At 40.2% G+C, this 12,464-nt stretch overlaps 1 protein-coding gene across 1 annotated transcript in view; it reads right to left on the bottom strand.

Moving 5' to 3' along the window:
- VEGFC (vascular endothelial growth factor C) overlaps positions 1 to 12,464 on the bottom strand; it is a 79,697-nt gene that overhangs the window by 28,025 nt on the left and 39,208 nt on the right. The window contains exons 2-3 of the mRNA XM_032618230.1: positions 3,239 to 3,452; positions 1,637 to 1,827 (exon numbers count right to left, since the gene is read on the bottom strand). Coding sequence (XP_032474121.1) covers positions 1,637 to 1,827; positions 3,239 to 3,452 — 405 coding nt within the window. The remainder of the gene's footprint in view (positions 1 to 1,636; positions 1,828 to 3,238; positions 3,453 to 12,464) is intronic.

Raw genomic sequence — 12,464 nt, 5'->3', positions numbered from 1 at the left:
GAAGAGGAGCGTCATCCAAAATATTTCACAACTTAGAAGGTTGGTATCAACCGATCAGAAGAGATGCTAGCCTGGGCAGTCCAATCAGAGAAGGCCAGCTTATCAATACCCTCGCTGTACGCTGGCTCAGTCGCAATAGGCAGTGTTACAGGAGAGTTTTGAGCAGCATCTGATTTCTCATTTAGAAAAGAAAAAACTCACTGCTTATAATGTGGCAAAGGGATTGGAGGGAAGTAGGAAGGAGGTATGACATCAGTTAGTGGGCTGGTCCATGCGTCATGCCCCAGGTGATTGACGGATGCAGCCCAGATCAGAGTGGAGTCAGCAGAATGAAGACACAGATGGGTTCTAGAGACGTTTGGAAGGTAGAGTTAACAGGAATTATTGACTGGGCTTCTGGTGAAAGCAAGAATAATCAGACTGACCAACTAAAAGAACGGCATCATTTACTAAGAGAACGCTGGAAAAAGAAAAAGATTCATTGACTTTTTTGTTTATTTGTGAGGGTGGGTGGAGGTGGGAGACAGGCCGTAACTCCAGCGTGACACAGGCTGACTCTGACCTGTCTGGGGAAAGCTGAGTCACGAGGCTGAGTTGGTTGTGCGGAAACCACGAGAGAGGTCTGAGCTGGAGATAAAGATTCGGGAGTAATCACCAGGAAGGGCAGAAAGAGAAGGTGAGGAAAGAGGGTGTGTAGAGTCAGAGGCGGGTGTCCGGAGCGGAACTCGGAAGACTAAGTACTTCCTTTCCAACTGACTTCAAACTTTTAACTCCAAAATTCTGCACATCTTTAAAAACTTGAAATGCTAAAATGAAAACTACTCCGTTGTTACACATTTTAAAGCCACTGCTATGCAGATCAGAACTTATAAGAATTGTGATTATCGCAAGTATCAAGTCTACCGAAAAAATCCAAACAAAATGTGAAAACATACACCAACAAGAAACCAGACAGACTTCAAAAATGGCATAGGTAAATCCCGATTTTTTTTTTCATATGAGCAGATAATTGGGAGGAAGCAGGTAAAATGAATCACAGCAACATCATAAATGTATTATAAAAGTAATCCTAAATTCTGTGAAGCTTGGAGGTGAAAGAAGATTAAGTACAGCTCAAGTACCATAATAATGAACAGTATTGTCTAGGACCCATGTCATACTGCTGAACTGAATTATTTTAAAATATACACAATTAAAGGTATTCAAAAAAATTTATTTTAATTCCAAAATCCCTCATGTTTATTTTCTCTAACTTTGAAAAAGATAGCGTTTTCTTTTCAAGAGACTCAGAAGGCTGCCATGCCTTTGATAGAGTTTGGCTTGAATATAAAAACAGCATCATGTTTTTAAATCTTAATATCTTTTTAAAATGAATATTACTTTCTGCAGAATATGCTACTGGCATAAGCATTTCTATTTGACCTTTAAAACGTGGCTTGGATGCCACTCTGCAAAGAGAGTTCACGAAGCATCAATTACTCTTTCGGTGATGGTCTACCATGGAAAGCACCAACTACTGGGACGTTAACTTCGTTCCCCAGAGACAAGACAAGAAAGTGTGAGCGGGACTAAGGCCCTCTGAAGGCCGCAGGGATGAAGGCGCCCGGGTGCAGGGCTCACGCAGAGCCCGGCCTACCGCCTTGCTGAGGTAGCTGGCGCTGGTGTTCGTGCACCGCTGGCCCTCGCTGTTGCAGCAGCCGCCGCATCTGTAGACGGACACGCACGGAGGCTTGAAGAAGGTGTTTGTCGCTGCTCCGAACTCCTTCCCCACATCCACGCACACTTCCCGCGGCACGCACTGGGTCTTCCTCCACTCAGTATCGATACCTGTCGGGTCACAGGGAAGGCCGTGAGTCGCACGGAAGCCGCCAAGGCGGAGACACCCACAGCAGCTGGAAGCCACTCACATTTGATTTCAGAGTGAAGAGTTAAGTACAATGCATAACTTTAGAGGAATAGTTGATGGGATCCTACATCGCCCCGTGAATTGGAATAGGATATAATCTTTAACAGAGCAGCTAAAGGTATTCTCTAAAAGAAAAAACAGCTAACATCCAGACGCTTTCTCAAAGTGAGAATAGAATATTGATTCTACGGCCCTTATGTTTGGTTTTCTTAAGAAAATGAACATTTAATATACAGATGTTTATAAAACCCACAGAGACTCGTGCTCATTTGCTATCATACGTAGCATTTTTGACGTCTCAGAGCAAACATAAACGTGTTTAATTTTTCTTTTTTAAAAGGAGATGTAAATGAGAGGACGGCTTTGGTTTTGGATTCAATTCAAAACTCATTTTCAGGCAGGCGATCTGGCAACCTCGGTAGTGTCCTGGTGATAGGTACTTGAAGTGAGAGGGTATTTTCCAGCAACTGGGACATGTATCCTGAACTTAAGCTTTTTTAGGAAAGTCAAAATCTAGTCCTTTCATGCTCTCTCTTGGAATTCTGTTCCCAATGAGTCAGTGCTTTACCTATAACACTGCTGACTCTTTAAAGACTGCATTAAAAATGATGTACTTCTTAAATGTTCTAGTTTATTTTCCCCCTATTTCCCCTCAAATAAAGTTTTGGGGAAAAAAAAGATATAAACTACTGCTATTCAACCATAAAACCATTTTGCTTGTTTGCTTTTGTTCTCAAAATAATTTGCAATCTCAAACCTTTACAGCAGTTAACATCCAACAACAGGAAGGAGTTAACGTTTTAAAAGTGTCCACCTATTTACGCTATGGCATTTTGAGCAACATCATACTTTTTTGTGGCTGTAGCTTTACCAAAGTCCTGCTCTCAAGCAAGTTCCCGAAGCAACACAGAAGCAAGTAGCAGTTGATAAGGTGATTTTGGATGATCTAGAAATTAAACGTTTCTATATCCAAAGCTAAAGAAAATGTATGCGCAATTATTTTTATGATGCAGAATGTTTAAGTGATTAAACTGGTACAGTGTGTAAAATGTATCTGTATGTTTTAAAATTTTTTCCGATGGGACATCACCTCAGTTAAAAAAAAAAAATTACAGTGTGTTGATATGCACGCACCTCCCTGTCTTTATTTTTCAAGAAATCATCTTAACCACTCAGAGTGAAGTCATAAAATTCTGTAGTTTGAAAATAATTCTTGATTTTGTTGGTTTATTTACTTTCGGCCCTAAAGGTATTCAGTGGTATCACAAATGCTGACAGCTTTTCCTGGGTGGACGTGTGAAGCTGACTAGATATTCTCTTCCCCGTACTTACTTTTTAAGATCTCTGGGTTGTAGTGTGCTGCGGCCAACTTTAGAGTCCCTTCTGTCCTCGTATTGGCGTTGGCCTGCTCTCTACTGTGTTGCCAGCCGCCTTTCCTTAACTGACACTTGTACATTTTCCAGGATTCAGGGTAGAGCAGAGTCATGAGCTCGTCTACACTGGACGCCGACCGCAGCTGCTCCTCCAGCTCTCTGCCTGCATAAGCCTGTCAAAGTGGCGTGCAAGATCAGTTACCTGTCAGAGTAGGCATGTGGGACAGATGCACCAGAAAACCTTTAGCCTTGCTTTATGTCTATCTACCTACCTATACAAACAAATAAATAAATAAATATATACATAATATATGCATTAGAAAACCTTTAAGCTTGTTATATATGTATAAATATATATGTATATATAGTTATATATGTTATACATGCTAAATTTCTATTAAAATATTAGTTTTCCCCAGATTAACTATTCTTGGTAAAATTACATTCATCTTTTAATTTGAATCGATACAATTAAAATGAAATTAAATACCACAATTAAAATGTAAAATACATACTTAGTTTTTTGTTTGTTTTTTTGCGGTACGCGGGCCTCTCACTGTTGTGGCCTCTCCCGTTGCGGAGCACAGGCTCCGGACACGCAGGCTCAGCGGCCATGGCTCACGGGCCCAGCCGCTCTGCGGCATGTGGGATCTTCCCGGACCGGGGCACGAACCCGTGTCCCCTGCATCAGCAGGCGGACTCTCAACCACTGCGCCACCAGGGAAGCCCCCTACTTGTCTTTTGATGGACAAAGTATGCATTTGGGGGACTTCATAGCTAGAAACAGAATTGACAGTTCAGGAGGTATGTATTTATAAATACGGCCAAACCATTTTCCAAAGTGATTGCACCAACTGACAATTTATACTTCCGAGGGTTGTTCCCTGGCTCCATGCCCTTGCCCACAACTAGCAGTTTTTAAACTTTAGTCACTCTCCTAAGTATGGGATACTAACTCATTGTGGTTTTAATGAGTAACGCCTGGAGGACTGATGACACTGAACACTTTCATTTTATTTGGACACTGGGTTACCCTCTCTTAAGACGTGCCAATTAAAAGGTTTTGATCCATTTCTGTTGGCTGTTTTATTTGTTGTTGATTTATAAGAGTAAGATGTATTCTGGATACAGGTTCTTTGTCAAATATGTGTATTGCAAACATCTTCCACTACGAAACTTGTAATTTTACTCTCTCAATGGTGTTTTTTGATGAAGTAAAATTCTTAATATTAATGATGTTTGAACTTTTCTTTACGGTCAGTGCTTTTGGTGTATTTTAAAAAAATCTTTACCACAAAGTCATGAAAATATTCTTACGTTGTCTTCTAGAATCTTTATTATTTTACTTTTCAAACGTGGACCTACGATTAACTTAGACTTGATTTTTTAGTATAGTGTGAGGTTGAGGTCCTGATTCTCTTCTTTCCCACATCTAATTTTAATGAAAAGCCCACACTTCTGCCATAGCACTGCACTAGTTCCTTTGTTGTGAATCATGTGACTATTTACATTGGGTCTGCTTTGGAACTTTCGTTCCACTGGTCCTTTTTCTTTATTTAAAATTTATTTATTTATTATTTATTTATTTGTTTTTGGCTGCGTTGGGTCTTCGTTGCTGTGCGCGGGCTTTCTCTAGTTGCAGTGAGCGGGGGCTACTCTTCATTGCGGTGCACGGGCTTCTCATTGCAGTGGCTTCTCTTTGTTGCAGAGCACGGGCTCTAGAGCGCAGGCTCAGTAGTTGTGGCGTACGGGCTTAGCTGCTGCACGGCATGTGGGATCTTCCCGGACCAGGGCTCGAACCCGTGTCCCCTACATTGGTTTACATTAGGCACTCAAGGATAGCAATAGCTTAGTAATAGTAGTAGTGGTGGTAATAGCAGTAAACATGTGGGCAATAATTATATTAAGGGATATTCATTAAACTCCATAAAAGTTTCAGTTCTCAAAGCATACTTTAACATTAATTCCTATTCACTTAAAACCTGTGTTCCTTGTGAAATCTCGTTTTCTCCCACCACATCTACACAGTACTTAAAATCACATAATGCATACACAGAGATACATTTCTAACAAAATATCTAACTGAATTCTGATTTTTCTATGACAGATCATGTTTTGGAGAACCACACATACCTCATATAGAATAACACTAAGAACATGTGTTTGGGGCACAGATATACCTGCGTTTGAATTTCACCTTCTCCACTTACTATGAGTGTGACCTTTGAGGCTCATTTTCCCCTGTGAAATGTGACGACTGCTGTAAAAATGAGCTACTTTGAAATAAAGTATGTAAATAGCCCAGTGCTTATTTATAGTAGGTTTTTCGTAAGTGTAGAAAATGCTGATACTAACAATACCCCAAGCCTCTGGTTTCCCATTTATAAATGTAGATATTAAAATGTATTGTGCAAAGCTTCTGTGTATGTAAATAAGACAGTATTTGGAAAGGTAAAAGCTCATAGGAAGAAGGCTGGTACACTAAGCAGTCACTTGTCCCTAATAAGATGTTTAAAATAAATACCAAAGGGAAAATTTTATGCTTTTACAACTTTTACTGAATGACTACTCCGTGCCAAAGACTGTCCTAGGCATGCTAGTTGTAACCAAGATTTCATTGAGTTTACCTGCTAGAAATGATATATAATTTTTTGAGGGCTGAGAATATTAATTATAAGATCCTCAAACTTGTTTTTTTTCAAAGAATTTGCTAATTTTAAGGCATACCTGTTTTGTATATTGCAATTACTTCCAGATTAAATTTTTTGTTCCTTATGTGCTTCTATGTCTAAAAGATTCCAGATTATTTACCAAAGTGTCGGCGGGGGTGGGGGGAATTTGTTGCTATGAAACAATGTTGAGTAAAGCAAAGTTGACTTATTTAACCAGAAGTACTGTGTCTGAAAACACAAAAATTTCATTTTGCATTTTTACTAACCTTTGAGCTCTTAAATTTCTCTTTATAATTAAAACCCATTCAAGGATTTTTTTTCAAAATAGCAAAAGCATAAATTCTAAGCATGCTTTTATTTCTAAATTCATTTACTCAACTACTTATTTTTCTTTGGTACTGATTTTGGACCACAGTTGCACTCTGGCTCTGAAAGGGGTGTGCGTGTGAGTGTGTGTGTGAGTCTGTGTGACAGTGTGTGTGTGTGTGTGTGAGAGTGCATGTGTGTGTGTGGTGGGGTATGCTGAGCATACACACTCAGTAGGTAACGGAGCTAGAAGAATGATGAGAGTCTGCTGCCATGTGGAGTTCAGCGTTCCGGATCTGGAATGTTTTCTGGGGGCAGGACCTCTCAGTGTTGGGAGAACCACAGCCATTCCCTTATCAAGCCAGGTACTCCTAGATCCCCAGCTGCTTACTTCAGAAACAACTCTGCTCAACCCTGATGAAGTTCTCAGTAGTCTTCCTTAGGGTGTTAGCCAGTGTCAGAATAAGTTTTCCTTTAACAGTGCTCACCACCAGTTCATTTATCCCATGCTGGTTTATTCCCGTGCTAATTTCAAACCATCTCCACTTACTTCCATTCCCTCATTCCCGCATTCAGTGGACAAACCTACTTCACACTTCGTAAAGGAAACAGATGTTAAAGAGCAACTCAGACACAAAGCGAGTAAAATGTTTTTCCTCATCCTGTCCAAAGATAGCAACCCGGGCTTCCCTGGTGGCGCAGTGGTTGAGAGTCCGCCTGCCGATACAGGGGACATGGGTTCGTGCCCCAGTCCGGGAGGATCCCACATGCCGCAGAGCGGCTGGGCCCGTGAGCCATGGCCACTGAGCCTGTGCATCCGGAGCCTGTGCTCCGCAACGGGAGAGGCCACAACAGTGAGCGGTCCGCATACCGCAAAAAAAACCAAACCAAACCAAAACAAAACAAAAAGCTGGCAACCCCACAGGTGCTTGGAACCATCCTATTCTAGCAACACTACTCTTGTTCAGCCTTTCTCTCGCTCTTTCTCTACTGTACTGTTCCTATTAGCATAGGAAACTGTGGTTCTCCCAGGTTTTAAAAAATAAACACAAACAAAAGCATCAACAAGCAGAAGAAAACCCTGTGTAAGCCCACATCCCTACTGAGCTATTGCCACTGTTCTGTTCTCCTTCACAGCTTCCATTCTGGAATGTTCTGTATGTATCTGTGCTTTTCCTACCTCCTAATCACTTGTCAAGGCTCCCACAATTAACCCACTGGAACTGGCTTCCCACAGCTTCTGTGCGAACCCTCTGTACCCCACCATACTTCACACCTCCATCCTGCGGATCACCTGCTCTTATTCCAAAACCTTGAGTTCTTTTTCTCCCTGAGTCACACTTTTCCGCTATTCCTTCCGCTATTCCTTCCGCTATTCCTGGCTGTTATTATCAGTAACCTTTGCTGACTTCTCTGATACATAATCCTGAATGTTTGCATTCTCAGGGCTCAGAAATAGTTCCCTTACATCCTCCTTACACTTCTTTCTGAGTATCGTCATCCATTCCCAACCCTGAAAAAATGATTAGGTTTCTTAAGGTCTCATTCTTAACACATCTAAAACGGAACTGATGAATTTCCTCTCCAAATGCATTTCCTCCCGGGTTTTTCCCAGTTCATTAAAACTTACTAATCTATTGCTCATTCAAGAGTCTGGGAATTAACACTTATTATCTCTCTTTCCCTTACTCCTAAATATAATGTATCAGCCAGTACTAATAATCTTACCTCTAAAATATAGCAATTTTTCTCCATGTCCTTTGCTGACCTCCTAGTTTCTGCCACCAATATCTCTCGCCTGATTTATTGCATTACCTTCGTAACTGATCTTCTCAGCTGCCCTGTTTACCCCTCCAATGGACTCTCCACCCACAAATCACAAGAATCCTTGAAAAACACTCATTGATGGAATGATCCCACTCATCCAGGTTTCCGTGGCTTAGACATCAGATAAAATCCAATCTAAGGCCCTGAGCATCGACTCCCATCAATGCTCCAATCTCATCTCATACCATTCCCGCCCTCAGTCATAGAACATTGGTATCTCCAAAATGCCAAGCTTTTTTCAAATTTAAAACCTCAGAAAAATCTGTTCCATTCCTAAAATTGTATGTAGAGGCACTGTACACGGGTGGTACTTTCTCTTCGTTGAGGCTTCAACTGTAAGGTCACATAATTACTGCAGCTTTCCATCCACTGTAACTAAATAACCTAATTGACATAAACTATTTCAGCACCTTTTTGTTCCCTCCATATTATTTCAGACATTGCAAACACTAGTTTATTTACTCCCTTGCATGCCTATCTTATTGCCTACTGTCTACTACCTTTGTAGGCTGGCAAATGGCATTTAGTCAAAGAATAAATGAAAGAGTAGGATAGGTTAAAATCAGTTTCCTGTCATTTTTCATGACATGGAAGAACTCTATAAATAATGCTTTCCTAAACCCAAAGAGAAACATTAGAAAAATATTTAAATGTAATTTAACTCAAATCTTATTAAAATGGCCCCAAAGTAATTATTGATAATGATGTATTTTTTTCTTAAGATGACAAAGGTATCATTTAGGAAAGAGTTTCCTGTTTAAACTGAATCAAGGAATAAGAAAATAAACACAATTTTCTTTTTAAAAATAATATTGAAAAACAGTACAAGATTTTTATTTTAACTATTTCAACATTTAATATTTAAACTCTTTGACAAGGTTAAGTCAATGGTAGATAGTAAACATAGGAAATCCACAATACTTTAATCTGGATAGTTTTCTCTATCTTATTTTCATACTCAAAAATCATGTATGGATAGGAAAAAAATTTTAAATCCAGGAATACAAGAAAGACAGAAAGAAGGAAAAAAAGAAAGTCTGATCCATGCAGACTTCATAAAAAGTCACAAAACAAGTGTTTATCCATGAAAAGATAAATAAATAAATATTGGATTAAGGAAGACCCTATTCATTTTATATTTTAAGTGGAAATTTTTTAAGCACTTAATTGCATTTTCCCCCTTGAGGTAATGCAAAGTGAATTAAAGCACATGGCCTCAGAAATACATTCTGAAGTCAGTAGTTTGGGGCATGAACAGGAAACACAGAATTATGTTGTAACTGAAACATTACACTTTTAGCTCCTTTTTGCCTCACATCATAAAGGTTATCAAAAGCGTTGCAGAGCTCTATAAGGCTGCCATTCATCTTATTCCTCAAACTCAGGGATCTAAAGTCCAGGACCTTGGAGAATGATCTTCCTTTCACCACCTCTGTATCTCTAGTACACAGAGCCTTACTGGACTGTCACGTACCCTGTCTGGCCCTAACCTCTTATTGGCTAGAAAAAGCAATAGAAGTTTACAACTATCCCCATTTCATCAGAATGGAAGTCCTGCCACCCAGAAAACAAAGGTGAAAAGGACATAAGGACAGAGGTGCTTGCCAAAGACCCAAAGCAAAAGGGTACCAAACGAAAAACCAACAATCACAAAGTTCACAGAAAATTTAGGGGTAAGGACCATGAGTTCAGTATCAGTGAGAATTAAATATTTAATGTATACAGCCTTCCCCTTGCGATGGTAAAATATCATTAGATATAACATTTCTAACGTGCCGATTCTTGTATCAGTCAATGAGCAGAAGCAGTCATGGGTCATGACAAATGTATGACGAAGTAACATCAAAACCTGTCATCTAGTTGGTTTCAGTTTTTCTGATAGATCTGATGCTTCTACACACATTTTTTTTAAGTTTACTAACGATATTTATTGGCATCAGAGCTAAAACCAAGTCGGTCATGAATGAAAAATTAATCTTTCAACTTCCAGTTAAATTTGGCAAATTCAAAGCAATCGTACAGCTCTGCTTTCCTCCCCAGAGCTTCACCCTAAAGTAGGGGTAATGTATTATGAGCACAGAGGTAAAAAGAACAGGATAGGAGAGCATGGTAGATGAAAGATACTGATGTTTATTTTAAGATAAATACATAGAAGTGTTATCAGAGGAGACAGAGCTGAAAACCATGTGCCTAGAGCTGGGAAGAAGCAAGTCATTTTATGCCTCAGATCCACAAATGTATTTACTCACAGGTACTCGGCTAAACGGAGGTGAAGAAACAGGTGAACACGGGGAGACTGGTTGAAGTTAACGTAAAGCCCAAATTGAGCCCTCAGGTACTCCATTTATCCCCTCCACCCAGTCAAGGAGATAAGTCTCTGAAATCCTAGCCTGATCCTAGAGGCTCATTCCAGGGAGAAACTGAAAGAGGCAGCTCCAGACCCAGGGTCACTAGGAGAGCGAAAAGCAGGACAAGACTCACTGAAAAGAAGAGAGAACTAAGGAAAAGCCTACACAGAAAACAGTACATTTTCAAGCTCCTTACTTTTTTTGGTCCCCATCCTGGCTGGCAGCCGGACTCACACACCCTCAATAGCCGTCCACCACCGTGCACACCTACCCCCGCCCACCGAAGTCATAGAATGTTTTTTCTCTGGAGAGTCTCTGTGGCCACAGGGAAAAGATATATAGTTGCTTACAGAGATGTCTCCCCCAGTGAGGAAAAAAAACCCCAGATGTCTACCCACTCGCTCTATATTAAATCCTATCAGTTGACTAGCTCCACACTCAGAGGGAACTTCCGCTGATTTTTTTCAGTGATTCAAGCCTTAAATATAAACAATAACAACAGCAAAGGAAGGTAAGAAATTTGAGGGAAATCTCCAATGTAACAAAAAGAGAAATAAAACAAACAAATGGAATCTAACAAAAACAGAAAATACAGGAAGTAGAATAACCCTTAAAGAAAAACCCTATAATATTTTCAGATATTATTAGAGAAGACATTATGAAACATCAACAGCAGAAGAAATAATACCAAACTTACACAAACACTTTGAAAAAATAAAGTAGGAAAAATACACGTACCATCTTATTCGATGAAGCCGTTATTACTGACACCAAAGTGAGATAAACACATACAGGCAAAACAATTTCTTAGAGGCGTATTTTTTCTTCAGGCATTTAAGCAATATTTTTAAATTCGTCTCTTGGCTCCTGATTATTCACTTTTTTAACATGTGGCAATTGCAGTTATCACTATTCAACAAGTACTTAAGTTATTGTGTATGCGAGACTATTCTCTTTGTGGACATGGAGTCGGGTAATTGGAGAGCTATTGGGCATTGAAACCTGGACTACTTCATTTATATTTGCACAGTGAGGGAGACGGGAAAATATCCACATGAAAACCCAGTTTCTAGAGTGTGCGACAAAGGATGAAAAGAGAAGACTATGGGAGGACCCATTTTGAGGGCGAATACTGATTCCAGTCAGAATGGCCACCATCAAAAAATCTACAAACAATAAATGCTGGACAGGGTGTGGAGAAAAGGGAACCCCTCTTGCACTGTTGGTGGGAATGTAAACTGATACAGCCACTATGGAGAACAGTATGGAGGTTCCTTACAAAACTAAAAATAGAACTACCATATGACCCAGCAATCCCGCTACTGGGCATATACCCTGAGAAAACCATCATTCAAAAAGAGCCATGTGGGCTTCCCTGGTGGCGCAGTGGTTGAGAGTCCACCTGCCAATGCAGGGGACACGGGTTCGTGCCCCGGTCCGGGAAGATCCCACATGCCGCGGAGCGGCTAGGCCTGTGAGCCATGGCCACTGAGCCTGCGCGTCCGGAGCCTGTGCTCTGTGACGGGAGAGGCCACAACAGTGAGAGGCCCGCAAACAAACAAACAAACAAACAAAAAAAAGAGTCATGTACCACAATGTTCATTGCAGCTCTATTTACAATAGCCAGGGCATGGAAGCAAGCCTAAGTGTCCATCGACAGATGAATGGATAAAGAAGATGTGGTACATATATACAATGGAATATTACTCAGCCATAAAAAGAAATGAAATTGTGCCCTTTGCAGAGACGTGGATGGACCTAGAGACTGTCATACAGAGTGAAGTAAGTCAGACAGAGAAAAACAAATCTCGTATAATATCACTTTTATGTGGAATCTAGAAAAATGGTACAGATGAACTTACTTGCAAAGCAGAAATACAGACACAGATGTAGAGAATAAATGTATGGATACCAAGGTGGGGGAGGGTGGGATAAATTGGGAGACTGGGATTGATATATATACATTACTAGGCATAAAATAGATAACTAATGACAACCTACTGTATAGCACAGGGAACTCTACTCAGTGATC

Source organism: Phocoena sinus, chromosome 21 (assembly GCF_008692025.1).
Source record: "Phocoena sinus isolate mPhoSin1 chromosome 21, mPhoSin1.pri, whole genome shotgun sequence".
Taxonomy (NCBI): Eukaryota; Metazoa; Chordata; class Mammalia; order Artiodactyla; family Phocoenidae; genus Phocoena; species Phocoena sinus.
This window is presented reverse-complemented; position numbering and strand designations above follow the sequence as displayed.